Source organism: Chelonoidis abingdonii, chromosome 1 (assembly GCF_003597395.2).
Source record: "Chelonoidis abingdonii isolate Lonesome George chromosome 1, CheloAbing_2.0, whole genome shotgun sequence".
In the NCBI taxonomy this organism is placed as follows: domain Eukaryota; kingdom Metazoa; phylum Chordata; order Testudines; family Testudinidae; genus Chelonoidis; species Chelonoidis abingdonii.
This window is the reverse complement of record NC_133769.1, coordinates 184320045-184340054: the sequence shown is the minus strand read 5'-3', so window position 1 is coordinate 184340054 and position 20010 is coordinate 184320045. Positions and strand designations below refer to the sequence as shown.

The window sequence follows — 20010 nt, the reverse complement described above, 5'->3', positions numbered from 1 at the left end:
TCAAACAAGCTGTAAGAGTATTTCCAGCACAACTTTTGCAGTGTCAGCACACATTTTGCCACATTCAAAAAAGTAACCAAAAGAAGCCACATTTCATTTGCAAAAAAGAAAGAAAGAAAGAAAAAAAGTCTTTTTGCTACATTTGATTTACTCTAGGAGAAAGCTGCCCCAATTCAGAAGATCCAGGTGCATGATATAGGGTTAAATGGGATAAAGTGATCGAGGACCTTGCATGGGGATTTTTCACTGTGTTTTTAAACACACTCGTGTCTTCTATTTGGTATAATGTTTTCTGTAGCAGACTTGAGAGAAAGTCTATGGGTATGTCTACACTACCCGCCGGATCGGCAGGCAGCGATCGATCCAGCGGGGATTGATTTATCATGACTAGTCTAGACATGAGAAATCTCCAAGCTCTCTCCCATCAACTCCTGTACTTCACCACTATGAAAGGCGCAGGCACAGTCGATGGGAGAGCAGCAGCAATTGACTCACCGTGGTGAAGACACCACGGTAAGTCGATCTAAGTACGTCGACTTCAGCTACGTTATTCCCCCAGTGTAAACCAGGGCTAAGTGTGGATATTTTTATTTAAACACAAATGCAAGGAACGCTGAAAGTATTAAAATTGGTTGACAAAAAAGTTTCTACACTAGTCACAAGATTTTCTACATGTCTGGGCTCTTCCCACGTGGATACCTTCTATAAAGTGAACAGAACCAAAGAGGTCCATGGAAGTAGTTCTCCTTTCCCAAGCAGTTAAGGCAATGTGGAGGAGGGGAGTCTAACAGCTCTCCTAAGTTGGTCAGGCACATGGCATTCATGGCTGCTCACCTGCTGAAACATGCAGGGCAGTCTCTGGTAAGCAGGGCCAGCTTTTTTGCCACCCCAAATGGCAAAATAAATAAGATAAAAACAAAAACAAAGTAAAATCAAATAAAATAAAGCTGTGATCGGCGGCAGCTCTACCGTGCTGCTTCATTCTTCAGCGACAATTCGGCGGCTGGTCCTTCCTGGTACCTGGAGTCGGCCCTGCTGGTAAGTTCCTGACAGTATGATGTTCTGAAGTCTATGAAGCTTTGAGCTTTGCCAACCAAGTAACTACTGTTCTCTTTCAAGCTAATGTCTACAGTTTTAAGTGCCAGAATTTTTAAACATAAAAACTTGACATAATATATTTGTCTACAGCAGTGGCAGAAATAGAAACATCAGTGATAAATGCTAACTTTGTTGACATTTTTAAACTAATAGTTTACGCATACCACTGTGTTTAGATTTACAGGCAACTCAAGTTTGAAGTGTAAAAACTCATTTGTTAGTTGGAGTGGAGCAATACATTAGATTTCAGGCCTAAAATTTCACAGAGAAGTCTGATGCTTTCCTATACCTGAAACTACTAATGGATTTATTTGTAACCTTCCAAAAAAAATCAATGTTTTGCATGAAGTGTCTGATGTAATTTTGGTTATTAACATTTGTTTTCATTATTACCAAAATCATTTAATTCTCACTTTAAATGAAAGGCTGAAGGAAACCTTAATCAGCCAACGTACTACCTACTTCTACACTGTACTGCTGTCTGGCAGCAGTGTGTGTGTCATCCTGCATGGTGTGAAACAAAGAACAGAAGACACTAGTAGCCTAACAGGCTTGTCCCAGTAGCACTATTTGGACTATAACATCTTCTATTAGCACCAAAAAAAACAAACAGAGATGGGTAACTAGCCATCCAGATTTAAGGCATCGTTGTAGGTACAATTTTTTTTTTGGTTGGTGGGCGTTGAAGGATTTGGTCAAAAAAAGAATCTTAGGACTCTGAAAGTTACCTTGAGCACTGAAATTATTAAGGCAAAGCTAGATGGGGAATACACAGAAAATTACAAAATTCTTTACTTAAAGTGATCAGACAACTCTTTGAGGAGCATATGACAATTTGTTATACTCTAGACAAAACCTCTTTTTTCTCATGAGGAACTTATTCAACTGTCATTACATGCAAGCACAAATTCATGATAACCATTTAAATTTAAAATCATATCAATAGTTCCTCCACCTCAATCTTCTTCTATCATTAGCATGTGGTTCAATTCCACATTTTGTATATAGACTCTCCCTAGACTGAAAAATGATGTATTGAATTGAGGTACCGTAGTTTTCAATTTAAAGAGAATAAATTGAAGACCAATCTTGTTTAAAAAGAATCTGAAACCAGATAACACAAACAGGCTGAATTCAAAGTGTCATTGGTAGGAATGTTGATAATGTGACTATCATTCCCTAGATGATGAACCAATTTTACTTGAAGTAAACCGAAAGATCAATATAGCCACCTTAAGTTTTATGCATCAGATAATTCTCTCTTTTCATTAGTTGCTATTTTTTATTCCTGATGTCATTAAGCTCTTAACAGCACTTTGGTATACAGCGGTCAGTTATATATTAGGATGCCACATAGAAAACAAAATAAGGCTAATTTCAGTTGTGAAGGCTGAAATTGGAATTCTTAATACAATAGTGTGGATTAAAAAATAGGCCTTCACATTCCTCATGACATATCAGATGCATCGTGGATGTGTCTTTTCTAGATGGCTGGAATGAGAAACAACAAACGCAGATACATTACCCAATACTATTATACTAACCAAGAAATTCTTCAGAGTTTAGATTTTTTTTTCATAACATAAAAACACATCAGTGAAAAACACCCAACAGTTAATTAACAGAAATTTTGCTGCTTTGGAGTTTGATATTCCCATTAGCTATTCTGCATGCCAACAATCTTTTAAAACCAAAAACAGACCACTGACAAGGCTAACAAAGTCTTGACAGCAGGGGCAACTGAACTGTTTCCACGTAGACTGCTGCGTATGCATGCCCAGAGAGAGATGGGTGGCCCGATTGTTCTTTAACCCATGCACTCTCGTATCAGTCTGCTCCAAAAAGAGACCATTCCCATCAAATGGGAGATCCTGGATAAAGGTCTGCATCTCTTGGGACAGGCAGGCGGTTTGAAGTCAGGAGCTGCACCTCATGACCATCACCAACATGACCACCCTAGCTGCCAAGTCCACCGCATCTGCACTCCACCACAGTGCCAAATTCCCAGGACAGACTCTGAGGGAGGGACTCCTTGAATTTACAGAGGGAGTCTCATAACTTAAAATTGTACCTGCCCAAGAGAGCCTAATGGTTCACCACCTGGAACTGCAGGCTGGTTGTTGAATAATTTTTTCTCCCAAAAGGGTCCAGTCTTTTGGCCTCTTTACTTCTGGAGTTGAACTAGTATGCCCCTGCTTGTCCTTTTCACTGGCCACAGAGACAACCAGTGAGTCCGGAGTTGGGTGGATATAAAGTTATTTGAACCCTTTGGCTGAGACAAAGTACTTCTTTTTGACCCTTTTGGAGGCAGGATGGATGGACTACAGGGTTTGCCAGAGGGCCTCGGCAATTTTCAGGATCCCGTCATGCACTGGTAGTGCTACACGTGCCAGAATAGGGCTGAGAGGACATTGAACAAGGTGCCCGCACGCTTGGCTATCTCCATCTGTAGGCCCAAGTTCTCAGCCACCTGTCAAAGCAGGGCCTGGTGTTCTTTAAAACCCTCGAGGGTCCCACGACTGCCTCATCCGGGGATGAAGATGATGACTGTACTGCAAGGGGAGGCTCTGGGACATCATCTCCCACAGGAAATGGAAGTTTTGGGGTGGGCACTGTCTCCTCTACTCCAACTTCCAAGTAGGTCTCATGCACTGAGACTACTGCTGCTGGTGACGCCAGTGTTGCTCTGAGGCAGTGGCAGATGAGCAGTGCGAAGGGAGCATCACCACAACTGGCATGCTCCATGCACTCCAATAAGGTCAACGGTCATGCTGCCAAGGTAGCGCCATAGACATCAATGAGGCCTTGGGTGCCCGTTTGTGCCAGTGATGTCTTAGCGAGGGGCTGAACTGCCCTTTTGTGCCAGAGGAATCCTCTTCCAGTGACCATAGAGGGGCTGTTGACACCTGTGTCTGCCTGGTGACTGTTGCTGCCAGAGACCGGTATTTGAAATTAGAGGATCGGTGCCAATATCAAGGGGACCACGGCTGGGGGGACTGGAATCATGACGGGGCAAACTCCCACAGGGCAGACGACCAAGATCTGCGCTTAGAGGACAACTGGAGGGAGGGCAAACGGTGCCAGTGGAACAGAGACCAGCACCTCCCCCAAGGTTATCCATGTAGAGATGGCAGGGATCGTGATGGCAGTGCCAGTGACCGAGGGTGAGCCACAGAGGATCAGGGCTGCAACGCTAGAGATCTGCAGTGCACTGATGGAGAGTGCTTCCTGTCTCGGGGGATTGGCATGTTCTGCCACCTCCGGAGGGGTCTTAGCAATTGGCTTGCCCTAGTAGGGAGGCTGTGCCAGCAGCCTGGTGGAGGCCTATGCTCACTCAGTGCCCGAGGAGTTTGAGTCCCCTACCCTGGAGTCGGTAGTGGATCCTTTAAGGGGCTAAGGGCCCTGACCAGGAAGGCACGTCCAATGTGGCTCCGGAGTAGCTGACGGCCCAAACGGGGTCCTTTGGCTGATGCTCCATGGCCTTTCTTGCGTGGTGCAGGGGAGCCATGCTTCATTTTCTTTCTGGACACTGGCAACAGAGAGCAGTGCTGGGTGGAGCCAGGTGCTGGGGGTGCGGTGTGCACTGAGGCTGAGGTAGTAGGTGAGTCTTGGAGAGATGGTTTGGAAGTTGGAGAAAGGGCAGCCTCTATGAGGAAAGCCCGGAACTGAATATTCCACTCCAAGTCCTGGGTCGAAAATTTTTACAATGACACTTGTCCTTCACATATGATTCCCCCAAGCACTTCAGACAACACTTGGGGGTCACTTACAGGTAGCGACCTGTTACAGTCCATGCAGGACTTAAACCAGGGGTCTATTTCCTGCAGCCCGCCAAGCGGCCTGCGCCCGCCCCCCTGGTCTACCTCCAGACCAGGGGTGGGCAAACTACAGCCTCAGGATTGCCCTCCTCAAGCCCTGCACCACTCCCTGAAGTGGCTGGAATCGCGTCCCTGTAGCTGGGGAGGTGGGAGGAGAGGAAAGCAGAAGGCTCTGTCCTTGTGTTGCCCTAGCTTCCAGGCACACACCCCCCACAGCTCCCATTAGCCGGGAACCGGGAACTGCAGCCAATGGGAGCTTCGGGGAAGGTACCTGGAGGTGTGGCAAGCAACATGCGTCCCCCCTCCCCAGGGGCCGCAAGGACATGATTCCAGCTACTTCAGGACAGGGGTTGGAATGGGGGCAGGGAAGGGGTGGGAAGAGGAGAGGCTTCATGGAAGGAATGGACTGGGGGCAGGGCCGGGGGCAACGAGGGAGAGTGTCAGCGATGGGGCCCTCGTGCCAATGAACTAGCCCTCATGTGGTCCTCATGGTCATTTGAGTTTGAGACCCCTGGCTTAAACCTTGGAGAAAGGGACATGGAGCAAAGTCACCACTGTGACTATAATTTCTAACTCCTAACTACACTTAAGAACTACTTAACACTAACTACTATAAACAACTAACTATTTACAAATCCCTAAGGCTCAATGTCAGAAGAGATAAAACTGCTAGCCCTTGCTAGGAAATGAAAGGCACTTCAACTAACCACCACAGGCAGTAAAAAGGAACTGAGAGAGTTTAGGGCCAATGGCGCCTGATATACTGACACATGAGCACGGCACCCAAGAGGGCGCCACAGCTGGCCCTATGGATACAACTAAGGCAAAACCTTCCAACGACTGGGCACATAGGTGTGCACACACCTAGAATGGAATCGACATGAGCAAGAATCCTACTTAAAGAAGAATGCTACTTACTCAGAAACCCAGACAATTTTAATGTTAAATCTAAATTAGCATAAACGTTTAAGAAACTTCAAAATTTATCATATTGATCACAAGGGGGAATTATCAGTTATGCATATATTGAATTATATCAGCATATAATTGTCAATTATGCATATATTGAATTATATCAGCACAGTCTTTGGGACTGTTAATTGTGAACATTTGGTACCATGAATAATTAGTCAACATTTGGCAATCATAGAGCAATAAGCAAGCAAGCAAAACAATGATATCTTAACTAAGAACCTTCATACAAGCTAACCCACAGCATCCATAATATCCCACCAATGGAAAGAAAAATCATCAATACTTAATTCTCCCTCCCCCCGAACAGACAGATGATTGTATTAAGTATTTATCTGCTGATATTTTTCTTTAGAAAAATTGTCACTAATAACTAGCAGGTAATGTTCACTACAATGGAAACTGATTCATGTTCAATGATGTGAAATATACGAATAACCCTAAAGAAGTTGTAATAAAGACGGAATGATATTTCAAAAGTAAACCATTTACTGATACTATAAACCTTTACTCAGATATAAAGACATGGCTAAACTTATTACCTCAGCTACTGTTATAGATTCTGGATGTAATAAATGAATCATGTGGTTGGCCATTATTAGATAAACGAGGGCATCCTCATCCACATGTAGACCAAAATATTCATGGTAATCTCCACTGAAGCCCGTACCTAGCGACCAAAAAAGATCAAGGCCCCAAATATAGTGAGTCAGATTTACAAATTTCAAGCTTTTTTCTTTTTTTTTTTTTTAAAAAAAAACATTTGAAATAATCCATTTAATCACAGCACAGCAAAAGATTAACAAACTTGCTATTTTAAAATAGCTTAAATGTAGATCTACCCAGTGGATCTTCTTGTTATTACCATTTCCTGAAAAGTGCTGCAGTAAGACCAAGAGACAGAGTATTCTTTAATTAAAAACTAGATTGATTAATTTACTTACCAATTCCATGATGGTGATATAGCATAGATGTAACACCATCAAACCGGAAACCATCAAAGCCATATTCTTCTATCCACCATCTCAAATTAGAGAGAAGGAATCTCAGAACTTCCCAACTAGAATATTAATAGGAACAATTTCTAAAGTTTAAGACATGAAAATATACAAAGTTTCCTAACACAATGTATTCTCTACTTAATACTTGTACCAGCCATATTCTACTGGATGTTGTTCCATCATAATGAACATGTCAAACAACGTTCTTCATTGTTTTTCCATACAAAATTTCATTCTACCAAAACAATTTTCATTTTAACAGAATGCAATTTTAAGATGGAGGAAGTTATGCTGAATTTGTTTTAGAAATGACTAATCCAATATAACATCCATGTTACTTTTAATCTAGATATTCCTTACTACTACTTTTCTTTGTTTCTCAAAATGTGGTTAAATCCAGTGAAATATGGTTTATGCTGTATTTGAAAAATCAGAACCACAATTTCATACAGTCAAGGCTTAGCTCCAAAGTAAATTATACATTTCTGTGATTTGCAGATCAAAAGAAAGCAAACATCTTACATTAAAATAATTTAAAAAAAAATCATTTTTGGCAATTGGAAGAAGAAAGCTACCAATAACTATAATGCCTGTAGCCAGTTTAAAATTGTGACTAAATTATCAAAATTCAGGAAATTGGAAAATTAAGCTTTCAATAGCAATGCTAGCTCAATTACATGGTACAGTCTATACAGTTTATGCTACATATTATACAACAACAATTACAATAAGAATGAATATATTAAATGACACATTTACACCTCAATCCTGCAATGCACTGTCTTTGCAGAGCCCTACTGAAGTCAATTGGGTTATATTGGGCCTGCTTGCCCGTATATAGAGAATTCCAGAAGCACGCTCTTATACACAAACCACAAATAAATAAATACTACTACATACACACTTACTGGTGCACTAACCTTTTCTTTGATTATAAAGTCCATTTATTTTAATTGCACATCCTTTGAGCTCTCTTTTTTTTTGGCCATAAGATTTTATTTATTTTAGCAGAAAGAAAATCTTTAAGGCTGTCTATGCATTTAAGCTGCCTGAGGTGCTTAAAATGTTAGAACACAACTTTTAAAACCCTTTTTTAAAAAATATCTACAGCAGCATAAGCTGCTAAAACACATCAACTAGCATACTTTTATTAAACTTAAGCTGTTTACGGTCCTCAAAGTTTTCCAACATGCACTTCTTGAGTACAAATAAACCAGAGAGATACGCACAGAGTATCTGTAAGTGTGAATGTAGGCTGCATCTACACTGCAACCAGGGATGTAATCTGAAGCTTGTAGACATATCCAAACTTGCTTTAATCTACGTAACTCATTAAGAGGAGCAGACAGGACACAGTGATGTGGGCTGTAGAAGCCTGCTTGACCCCAGTGATCTCCACGGATTAAAAAAATGAACTTGTGCCCTTTTGTGTTTTTGTAATGAGTAAAAAGGGCCCTGTAAGTTGTTCAAAAAATAACTTTTAGAAGTAGCCAAGTTTTTTGTTAATATTGGAAATTCAGGTGTCACCAACCCTAGAAAGCTACAGCAACTGGATAGCCAGTGAAATTATCACATCACAAGAGTCAAAAGCTGAGTAACTGAGAGCTAAAGGAATTTTAGTAAGATTCTTTGTTTGATTTTTGACAATACCTAAGTAATTTTAATAGTCTACCAAGCACATTAGACAAAAGATGCTTTTGTTAGTTAAAGAATAAGCATCCCTACCCTTCAGTTAAAATGTAATTGTCATAGGGTTCACTCCCACTCTGAACTTTAGGGTACAGATGTGTGGACCTGCATGAGAACCCCTAAGCTTAATTACCAGCTTAGATCTGGTTGCTGCCAGCACCCAAATTGTTTAAAACAGCTGTTTATGAGTCATTTGGGAAACACTGTCTTCCCCCTGAAAAACTCTCCCACCAAAGTACTGTAACCCTTCCCTGGGTACCCTTGAGAGACTTCTCCATCAATTTCCTGGTGAATACCGATCCAAACCCCTTGGATCTTAAATCAAGGAAAAAAATCAAATCAGGTTCTTAAAAAGAAGAGACTTAATTAAGGAAAAGGGGTAAAAGAAATACCTCAGAGATTAGCATGCAAACTGCTCTCACAGACAACAGATTCAAAACACAGAGGATGTTCCCATGGGGGAAAAACCTTAGCTACACAAAAGAAAACCCAATTTGACTGTCCCTCTAATGCAAAAAGACAAAGTCACAAAAGAAAATAAACATAAGCTAATTCATTCCTTCTCTAATACTACCCTGGGTGATTCCCTGATCTTTTCACTCGGGCACAGAACTTTAAACATCTTGTCCCCCCATTGGTTCCTCTGGTCAGGAGTCAGCTAGGCTAGGTGAACTTCTTAACCCTTAACTGTCTGTTTATGACAGTAATACTTAAAAACCCTCAAGCAAGTCCTTCAGGAAAATCTTATTTCAAATGTGAAACATGAAAAACAGAGTAAAGGTGAATTATTTTAAAAGTTGTAAATATAGTAGAACCTCAGAGTTATGAACACCAGTCAACCACACACCTCATCTGGAACCAGAAGTACAGAGTCAGGCAGCAGCAGACAAATTTTTAAAAAAAAAGGCAAATACAGCACAACACTGTATTAAGCAAACTGCTACAAAATAAAGGGAACATTTAAAAAAAATATGACCAGATAAAGAAACTGATTCAGTGTTTGTTTCGTTAAAAATAAGATGGCTAAAAGCAGTATTTTTCTTCTACAAGTAAAGTTTCAAAGCTGTATTAATGATATACAGTATATAGAAGACTGCTTTGGAATAATATATTACACATCTTGTGCCTTTTCTATTTGCAGCAGAATTCAAATTCAAAGTCAAGGGAGAATTAACATAAGATCTTGATTTCTTGATTAAGCAGTACTCTAGTTTAAAAAAAAAAAAAAAAAAAAAAAAAAAAAAAGACAGACAGACATTTAAAAACTTCCAGTAAGCACAGCAGTAGCTAATTTTATGTATGTTTTGCAACATTGAGTAATTACAGTGTATTTTCAAAAGAAATAGCTGACCGTTATCCATATAACTTAAACACAGGACAAATATGTTATAGTATGAGATGTATATAAGGTCCTTAAATTAAAATAATATATTACATTGCATTCACTAAAATGAATTAGAAGGAAGAGTAAGCTACTATTTTCCACCTATGTAAATAGAACCAAAACTTTTTATCACTTTAAGCTGTAAATTAGGGGTTCTCTGACTGCAGAACAGTTTTGAATGTTCTCTGACTTACACAATAGGAATAAAGAAAATGCTTTTCGTTGATTTCATCATGTTAAAATCCCTTTACACATTAGTCACTTAAAAAAAAAATCTCACACCAGCTTTGCGGATATGCAGTTTTCTCATTATTTAGTAATCTGTACTTTGAGTCCTACATCAGACAGGATCTCATCTGGGAAGAATCAGGAAAAAAACAGACGCTTCTGCCAAGCAATAAATCATTCATGGTGATATAGCCAACCCAAAAGTAACATTTATTGATTAAAATATTTGAAAATGCACATTTAGTGCCTATTCGTACTTAATAATTATTTGGGGGCAGGGAATCCCTTATTTGTTGGTACACTGACCTTTGGTTATAATGTAATTACTTACAGGTTCTCTTCAGCCTAAATTTACCTCAGCAGCCGCTGGCATATAGAGACACCACAAACCTCTCATGCTATACAGATGCAGAGGCTATTTTGCAGAGGTAATCCTCAGAAACAGCCACCTAATGTGTACCTAGTACTGTTCTCTCTCTCTCTCTCTTCTAATTGGAATATGATCCAAGATAGCTCACTCCTCCCCAAAATTAGGGAGATTTAGATACTAATTTTTCTATATGCAACCAACCTTTGGGGGCTCAAATCCAGTAGTATAAATGAACAACTCTGTTTTCCAGCAGAGTTGTGCTCTTTCCTGGATATTAAAAATTAAAAATACATTTAGTAAAAAATAGTAGGTAGATCTCTCGATTTAGAAGACTGTTTTAGAATAATCTGGGAGACAATTTTTTTAGTTAATTGATTCAGAGATACATGAGAAGATAAATAAAACGAAGTAGCACCTTGAACAGATTAGCCTTCTATAAAATGATTGCTTTCTGACATTTGAAACTTAAGTAAACTATCATCACAAAACTATTGGTATCTCTCTGTTAATCTTCACAAAATACAAAAAATGGAAGTCGCTCGCATGCAAGTGCCCTTTGCAAGTATAAGTCTAACAACTGCTCTTACTGAGAAGTATTTAAATACAATTAATATTTAAGTGCTCATGCTGTGAAGATAGCAAGGTTTTGTAAATATGCAATTATTCGGCTTAAATCAGATACTAATATAAAGGAATAGATGGATGCTATTTTTTTATTGAGAGAAATGTATTCCAATATTGCCAAGACAGACAAGTGATTTCTGCTTTAGCTAGCACATAACTCAAATCAATGCTAGTTCTTCCTTTCCTGTCCCCCCACCCCCCCGCTATTACAGATTAATGGCCTTTGAGAACATGCTTCAATAAAGAGTATCTTTATCACTTCTTGAAGTGTAGATCATCATTCTTAGGGCACATTCTTTCTTTTACTAATGAAAGTTTAATAAGGGAAAACATTAATAGACATACAGTTGTTACTTTTTTTTGCACTATATTAGAGTGGTGCTTTATCCTCCTTGAAAACTTGAGAGTTTTCATGTCAGAAACTCGTCTCCCCTCAAGTAATTTCACAATAGGCATTTATATACCCAAGTTTTTAAAAATAATAATCACGCTTAATACTTAAACACTGCAATTAAAAAAACCAAAACCTGAAGTAAATTCAGGGCTAAACATATTTCTATTATCTATCAATTTTTATAATGCAAAAGACATTTGTACTCCAGACAGCTGAAGTGGGAGCTAACAAGCCTGAATAGTCCAAGGAAAGACACAGCTGAAGTGAAATTAAAACCGTTCTATTTGACATCTAGTGTTCTTTATTGATTCAAGGATTCTTTAGGGGATTAAAAAAGGGTCTTTCACTCCAATGCCAGATCTGAAAAATTATACAAGAGTATCTTCATCATTATCATCCACATTTGGATAAAGAAAGATGGCAGGCTCTCTATCTTCAGGAATTGCTTCGAGAGGCTGAGGGAATGTTCTATGAACTCTCTGCTCTTGGGAATGTGGCCTGTTCAGAACTAAGCAGTAATGAAATCTATTTCAATATTTCTGTTCACATATAATGTTCACTGACATGTTACAAATGCCTAACAGCAAATAATAATAATAATGAAAGGAAACTTTTGCCAGACAGTCTTAAGGAGAAGGAATGGTGGACACCTCTGTAGAATCCGTAAAGCTAATTCAAAAAACAACCACTCACTGCCAACCCTAATTACATGAAGTGCTTATTAAACCTTCAGGAACAATTTTTTTTTTTTAATTTTTATTGAGTTGATTTACTACTCCATAACCCAAAATGGGTCATACTCAGTGTACATCACTGAGATTTTACAACATGATTTTGGAAAGAATATATTTTTCATACCAGATGTTACTTCCAGAGCATTTACTCTATGAAACACAAAATTTTTCTCTGTGCAAGAACAAAAAAGTAGCCATTTATCCAGTACTCTGACATTTCATTATTAGACAAATGTTATTTAACACGGAGTCAATTTGCTTTAATAGCATCTGACCTTAGCATCCTTACAATATTTCATAAAATGTCAGAAAAGTCATTTAAAAATGTTTTGTCTTTTTGCTTTCATAACAGCAAAACTCTCCTCCCCTTCCTCTGAGGTCCAAGCTTCTGTCGATATCTTAAAGGTGTAATGGCTTGTCTACATAGTACTTCAGTCCACACCAAAGGGGTATAAATAGTAGTCTGCACTAGCGTGTCATCCGCTAACCAAACCTTGCTGGTGCACACTAAAAGTTTCATAGTGCACATTAATGTAGTCCTGTTTCAAACAATATTATGTTAACTTGTGCTAGGGAACTTTCAGTGCATATCAGCAGATTCCAGGTGGGCCAGTTCATGAGCCACATACTAGTACAGACCAAAATTTACGTTCTTCTGCTGCAGGCTATAACATTGCCTAGACAAGCTCTCAGTCTAGAGACGGTGGCTGTCACACGAAGTTTCTGAGCAAGAGAGAAGGCCTTGCAGTTCCTAACCACCAGAGACAAGAGGTCATGGTGATATTTTACATGGCTGGAGATAGATGACTATAGGTAGACAGTGGACACCAGAGAGAAGAGAAGAGAAGCAGAAGGAATTCCATACAACTATAAGTTTCAAATCAATGCCAGGTCCTCAAAATGAAAACTATGGGAAGATACTGTGATACTGTATGAAAAGGAGATGACTATTTATATCATTGTTGCTACCACTCATATAGTTGCAAAAAGTTTTTACATGTAAGATATCATTTTAAAAATTATACTCTGCTTTGTAGGATTATCACACTTATATGCCTGTATCCTCTTTTTATATGAAGTTATGAAACTTTGCTGTGTGTCTGTATCTCAAACATGTTCTGCTCCTGAGTAACTCCCACCAAATTTACATTCAAACTAGCCTTCACTGGTTGATAGGGCATCCATGTGGTGATGGGCCATTGAAGGGAATCCGCTCTTCAGGGAGCCTTTCCTGAGGAGGACTCAGACAGTGTGGAGCCAATGGCTACACCTATGATTCAGCAAAGCATGTAAGGACATGAGACCTAAGATGCCATCTTTTACCAGTAACTTCCCATGCTCATGTGACCATGGACCCCATATCAGCCAGTAGCTTTCCACTGCACATGGGCTGAGCTATAAATTGCAAGCTGTGATATCAGTGCTTTGTCTTCATTCCTGCTTCTCTGGACTGTGATTTTTTAAGGAAGATTTGAACACAGGACTGAATAACTCCCAACCTGCTTGGGTGACCCAGAGAAACTTAAACTAGCAGATTTAACATCACTACAATTATCCTGACCTGTAAACTCTGAAATCAAATGTAATGTGTAAGATTCTTTTAACCATTTAAAAACTCTTCTTTTCTTTTTATTATTATTAAAGTTTTAGTTACTGAAGGAATTGGTTTCAGCATGATATTTGGTAAGATCCAAAGTATACATATTGACCTGGGTAAGTGACTGATCCTTTGGGATCAGAAGAACCTTATATATGATGAATCTGGTTATCAGTAACCTCTCATCATGAAGATCAGATGTCTGGGTGGTGATAGGGGCTGGATTGCCTAAGGAGACAGTGTTTTTAGCTTCTTGGTAACCAGTGTGGTGATACATGGGCTTATTTTGTTACTGGTTTTGGGAACCAATAAAATAAACCACCAGTTTTTGAGGTGTCTGTCATATCTTTTTTTATCAGTCTGTCCTGAATTTGGCACTCTCAGCTGTGACCCACACCAGGCATGGCCCACAGATCTCTCTCAAGATTCAGCAGGTCCAAGGTAACAAAGAGATGTACAGGGCACACATGCGGAGGCAGCTCGGTCCAACCAGTAAGAAATTCAAGCTTCTCCTCAAAGAGTTCTCCAACTGCCACAGGAAGACAGATTACCCTTGTTGAAAATTCAATACTCAGAAGAATCAAAAGAACATTCTGCAAGGACGATCAAACAACAGGACAGCATGTTGCCTTCCCAGAGCCAAGACATGAGACGTCACTCTAAGTCGACAGGCAAGGATCCAGCGGTGATTATTCATATCTGCCCTACTGACACTGCATCTTAAAATATTGCACAGATAATACATGACTTCAGGGAACTTGGAGCATACTGAAGAAATATGTCCAAATGATCTTTTCAGAGATCTGTTAGTTTCCACAGTCAACAGTTTTCATACCAAACTACCCTAGAATGCCCAGCAATACTAACAAATTTTAGACAAGTTCTTGGAAATCTCTCTATATTTGTCTGTTTTGTGATAGAACAAAATAAATCATAGCTTTGTCACACAAAAGTGTGACTTCTAAGGGAAAATACAGTATTTTTAAGTCTATTAAATTTGTTTTTAAGGTCTTACAGTTCAGCAAGAACAAGATGTGAGGAGCACTCTAAAGATTCAGTCTTTATTAACGATGGAAAAACTTTAAGAGTAGGAAGTTCAACAATATGGGCATTTATTGAAAAATAAGAGCAATAATATTCCCTTGTAAAAACTGTAAAATAAGGTGGATAAAAAGTTGTTAATAAAGAACTGTTTTCTGTTCTATTCTATTATTTGAAACTTATTATGAAGGAGTGCTGGTGACTCCATAGTTAAGGTTGAGTGGAATTTGCGCTTTAATAAACAATTTTTCATAGTGCCCTAAAATCCACAAGCACATTCATCTTCATCTGGTCTTAAAGTAAGGTTAGTGAGGCAAATGTTGAAACATTATGGTCCTGGGAGTCTAGAGAATGAAGGGTGAGGCAGAGTAGGAACCCATTATTTTATTTTTCCCCCTTCTTATAACTTTGAGCACACTTGTGGCTTAAACTCTGGCACGGACTTTCACCAAATGAAGGTTACTGGATTAATTTTACCTCAGCTAGTGTCCAGTACCCAATTCCAAGTCAGGATAGCAATATTTTCAAAAGTTACAAGAGGAGCTTTCCGGCTATATAAATTGCTATGCACTTAGGATGCACACCAGAAAATGTGATTTGTTCATGGCATCACCAGACTGGTATAACAAGCTTTTAAAGATGATCAGCTCATTTCACACTCACTTGGTGGCTTAGGGGATCAGGCCATAGTCCTTAAATCACAGAACCATCCACAGAGCAAGAGTTCTCAAAGAAGGACTTGAACATCTGCTATTTTCAGCTTGCCTTCCATTTCAATGCTTTTGGAAGTTTTTCAACAAGCGTAAACAATACTATGGGGTAGCCTTTGGCAAATCATTTTTAAGGTAAAGCACAACTTTTTGTTTAGGAGATGATTTTCCAAAATGCTCTGAAAATCCATGTGCATAGTCAGTTGTTTTGAAAACTGTTGTGCGACATCAGGGCAGGGATAGACTTAGCGATGCAAGTTTGGAATCAGCTTCTTCAAAAATATATTCCCCAAAGAAACTGAGCTGATTTTCAAATCTTACAACTTTTTCACAGAGATAGGGGGAACGGTGTGGCTCTGCAACTCATTGAAAAGCAAAACAAGGAAACAGAACCAACCAACCAAACAAAAACAATGGACTGCCCCTGAACTCAGCTATTCAAATAGTACCAAGAACCAGTTTAGAAATGGAAAATTTTGAAGTTATTACGCTACGAAGTTTTTAACGCTTCTCCTTACAGATGATTCAAAGCTCTGGAAGTTCTTCACAGATTCTTTGCAAATGACACAAAGGAGAAAATATATTGGCCTTGAACCCCAAAATTATGAATTTGAATCTGCTCTTTCGGAGATTTGTGTGCTGGGTTCATTAGCACTCAACTTGCTTTACTGGACTCATTTTGGAAGCAAGACTGTTGTCTGCAGTTTTGAGCAAGTGTACATTAATGGTATGTACACATCTGCCTGAGTCCCACCTGAGAGTCAGACAGTCAATACTGTATCCTGGATATGAAAAAACAGGCTACTTCACACTTCTGTGGACCTCTTATGCTATTCCCCCATGGAAGCCCCTTGTAGCCTGCCCACAACTGTTCTGTAATCATGCCTACCCACTATACAGTTTTAAGAAAAAACAAGAAACAAATCACTGTCAAAACACTGCTAAACAGAGAGAGTTAAATATAGCTGCAATTCCAGACCATAGAGGGTGACTAAAACCTAAGCTTTTGAAAATCAGGAAATAGAATTAAGATAATGTCTCCCACACAACTTTAACTCTGCCCCATTTGAAAGATATCCCAATGGGTCTCTGAGATTGTAAGACTACCCTTCTTGAACTTGTAGAGGGCAGCAAGGAAAGTAAAACAAAGCAGGGTATTCTCACAGCTTGTCTTTATGATAACAGTAGAGTTAGACTAGGATTAGTAAAGATGAGCTATCTAGGCATGACAGACCACTTTGTCTATTCCAGAGGGAAAACCACCCAGAGATGCCAGATGTTATAATATAATATATGAAGATATACCTATCTCATAGAACTGGAAGGGACCCCGAAAGATCATTTAGTCCAGCCCCTACCTTCACTAGCAGGACCAAGTACTGATTTTGCCCCAGATCCCTAAGTGGCCCCCCCTTCAAGGATTGAACTAACAACCCTGGGTTTAGCAGGCCAATGCTCAAACCACTGAGCTATCCCTCTGTTAACCATTCTTTATCCTAAGGACTCCCCTCTGGGATTCCCCCAAGGCTAGCCTTGACAGAGCCTGGGGTTCATTGGGATGTGTGCCTAACAGCAAAACCCCACAGAGGAACAGTACAATGCAAAGGATAGAGAGGGTGCATGGCTCTGCATAAATGCCAGTATAGGCTTGACATTCTGATGGGTATTGAAAGGACGCAACGTAGCAAAGCACTTTTACCTTCCCCTTTCTTTCTGACATATTTAGTGGAACCTCATTTATGATTGGGACACCATTAGCACTTGAAAACAGTACTTTCATTTTACAAGAGCACTTTATACGTTTTAATATAATGGTTAGAAAATATAAATATTATATTGAAAATATTTCCAGTTTTCCATATACAAACTACATTTTAAAAGAAAATTCCTAACACAAATGCAAACATTTATTCACAGATTCAGTTCTGCTTTAGTCACCTTTACATTTCTCAATTTTATTTTTAAATTGGTTTGCAACGTTAAGTTCCATTCAGTCCAGAATATGATTTAGAATTTTGAAACTGAATTAGTTAACTATGCTTAAATTATACCCATGGACTCTATAACTGATTTGAGATCTCAAACAGTTAAACAGCCTTAAATTCACTTTTAAATTAACCATGAATAAAATGGAGATATGACAAGTATGAACAATTATTTACCAAATTAAACTGACATACTCTTACACAGCTGACAAACATGTTTCCTATAACTGATTTGACCTAATGACATCTCATTCCTAACCACCTCCTCTTCACCCACCAAAACAGGTGCAAAGTCGAATAAAAACTGTGGGCTGAAGATCAGAACTGCAACAGAATTTTAATTACACCTTTTCCCCAATATAACGCTGTCCTCAGGAGTCAAAAAATCTTACCACATTATAGGTGAAACCGTGTTATACTGAACTTGCTTTGATCCACCAGAGTACGCAGTCCCGTCTCCCCCGAAGCGCTGCTTTACTGCGTTATATCCGAATTCATGTTATATCGGGTCACGTTATATTGGGGTAGAGGTGTACTTGGTGAAAGTTACAGTACTGCAGACATCTTTACTATTCTAGTTATAGCATCTCTCTTATCTCAGCTTGCTACTAACAATACCCTTTGTAATAATCTCCTGTGGCCTACTAATTATATAACATATGAAATTCAGCATTGAAATGATGCATACTGGATCCTGAAGGTACAGATACAACCTTTTCCTTTGCTCACACAAATTGGAGGATCCAAAATATAGATTTCCTCATATCATAATGACAACTCTGTCACACACCTCAAAGTAATCCACACAACTCCTCATATCAAAAATATACCTTTACCAAGCAGGCCAAACTACGGCCTCCACCAGTTAATGGAAGTACAGCTATCACAATGATTTCATCTGCAGCGTACACAAATAATTCCTATCGGCTACTGAAACATCTTATATTTCTGTTCCCATCACTATGGGAGGGAATTCCCCAGCTGTCACGACAGAGCAAATTGGGGCACATAAAAGAGAAATGGTTGCACTGTGCCTCTTTTGTCATATAATAAGAGAGGGACTCTAGTGCAACTGTTTTGTTGGGAGCCCAAGAGTTGCTTCAGTTAGCCCTGGGATGGCATTTAGTAAAACGCTATAAAAATTCAGATTCATTTATACATGCCTGCTGCCCATCACCTTTCTGTAGATCCAAAATGTAATGTGACTTTTATAAATAAAAATATAACGGTAAGGAAATCTAAGAGAGTTCCAATAGGACATGCACTGTATATGAAGGATTATGAATTTTAAATTACATAACCAAACAAGTAGTGTAGTATGACAGTAAAGCGTGTTTGCTTCCCATCCCTCCATCATGCGCACCTCAAAAAACAAACAAAAACCAATCTCTTCCGGTATGGTGGGCTTTTAAAAAAAAAAAAAAAGTTTAACTTAGATCTTCAGGGATTTAATTAAAATAAGTTCTCACTTTGAACTGCAGTCCTTAGGGTGGAAACTTGCATATTTTACTGCTGTTTGTTTTGGGATTTCATAAAACCATTTTCACAAAGGGGAATTGAAAAACATGTTTATGCTGAAAAACATTGTTAATTGTGTTATATTCTTTCAATCTTCTTACTAGATACTATTGTTTAAACTAGCACTACTTTATCTTCTAAATATTAGGCCCTGTCTACACTGGCAAGTTTCTGCACAGTAAAGCAGCTTTCTGCGCTGTAACTCCTGAGGTGTACACACTGCCAAGCCACTTAATTCACAGAATCTGCAAAGTTGTAGCGCTGTAAAACAAATACCGTAGTGTGAGGTGTACAGCTTACTTGCACTGGGGCTACAGAGCTGTGGTACCAGTGTAGACACCCTGGTCAATTGAAGTGCTGTGACTGGCCTCTGGGACGTGTCCCAGAATCCCTGTCCTCGGCTATCTGGTCATCGGTTTGAACTCTACTGCCCTGTCCTCGTATGACCAACCGTCATCCCTATCCCATAAATTCTTTTCAAATGTTGAAACTCCCCTTCCTGTTTGCTTGGTGACACGTGTAGTGGTCTCAGCACATCTTTCCAGGTGGCATGGCTGCTCCTGCACCAGGTGATCCCCTGCCTGGAGCAATGCTGAGCTGCTGGACTTCATCAGCATTTGGGAAAAGGAGGCTGCCCAGTCCCAGCTGTGCTCCAGACAAAACATGTAGTATGAAAACAGTGAATTAGAAACATGCAAAAGAAATTAAAGACTACGCAATGGACTAGTTCCATTTAATATACAGCATAGTCTTCAAGTTTAGCTATCTTGTCAAAAAGGCTTAATCAAGTAATTAATATACTTATAGGTCAGAACAAACAGTTAAATAATTTGTAAATTTTTTGGCA

At 39.2% G+C, this 20010-nt stretch overlaps 1 protein-coding gene across 4 annotated transcripts in view; it reads right to left on the bottom strand.

Annotated features, from left to right (window-relative positions):
* GBE1 (1,4-alpha-glucan branching enzyme 1) overlaps window positions 1-20010 on the bottom strand; it is a 330020-nt gene that overhangs the window by 95318 nt on the left and 214692 nt on the right. For all 4 annotated transcript variants that reach the window (XM_075073100.1, XM_032778566.2, XM_075073098.1 and 1 more), the window contains 2 exons: window positions 6833-6948; window positions 6431-6558 (listed from right to left, as the gene is read on the bottom strand). In XM_075073100.1, the coding sequence (XP_074929201.1) occupies window positions 6431-6558; window positions 6833-6948 (244 nt within the window). The remainder of the gene's footprint in view (window positions 1-6430; window positions 6559-6832; window positions 6949-20010) is intronic.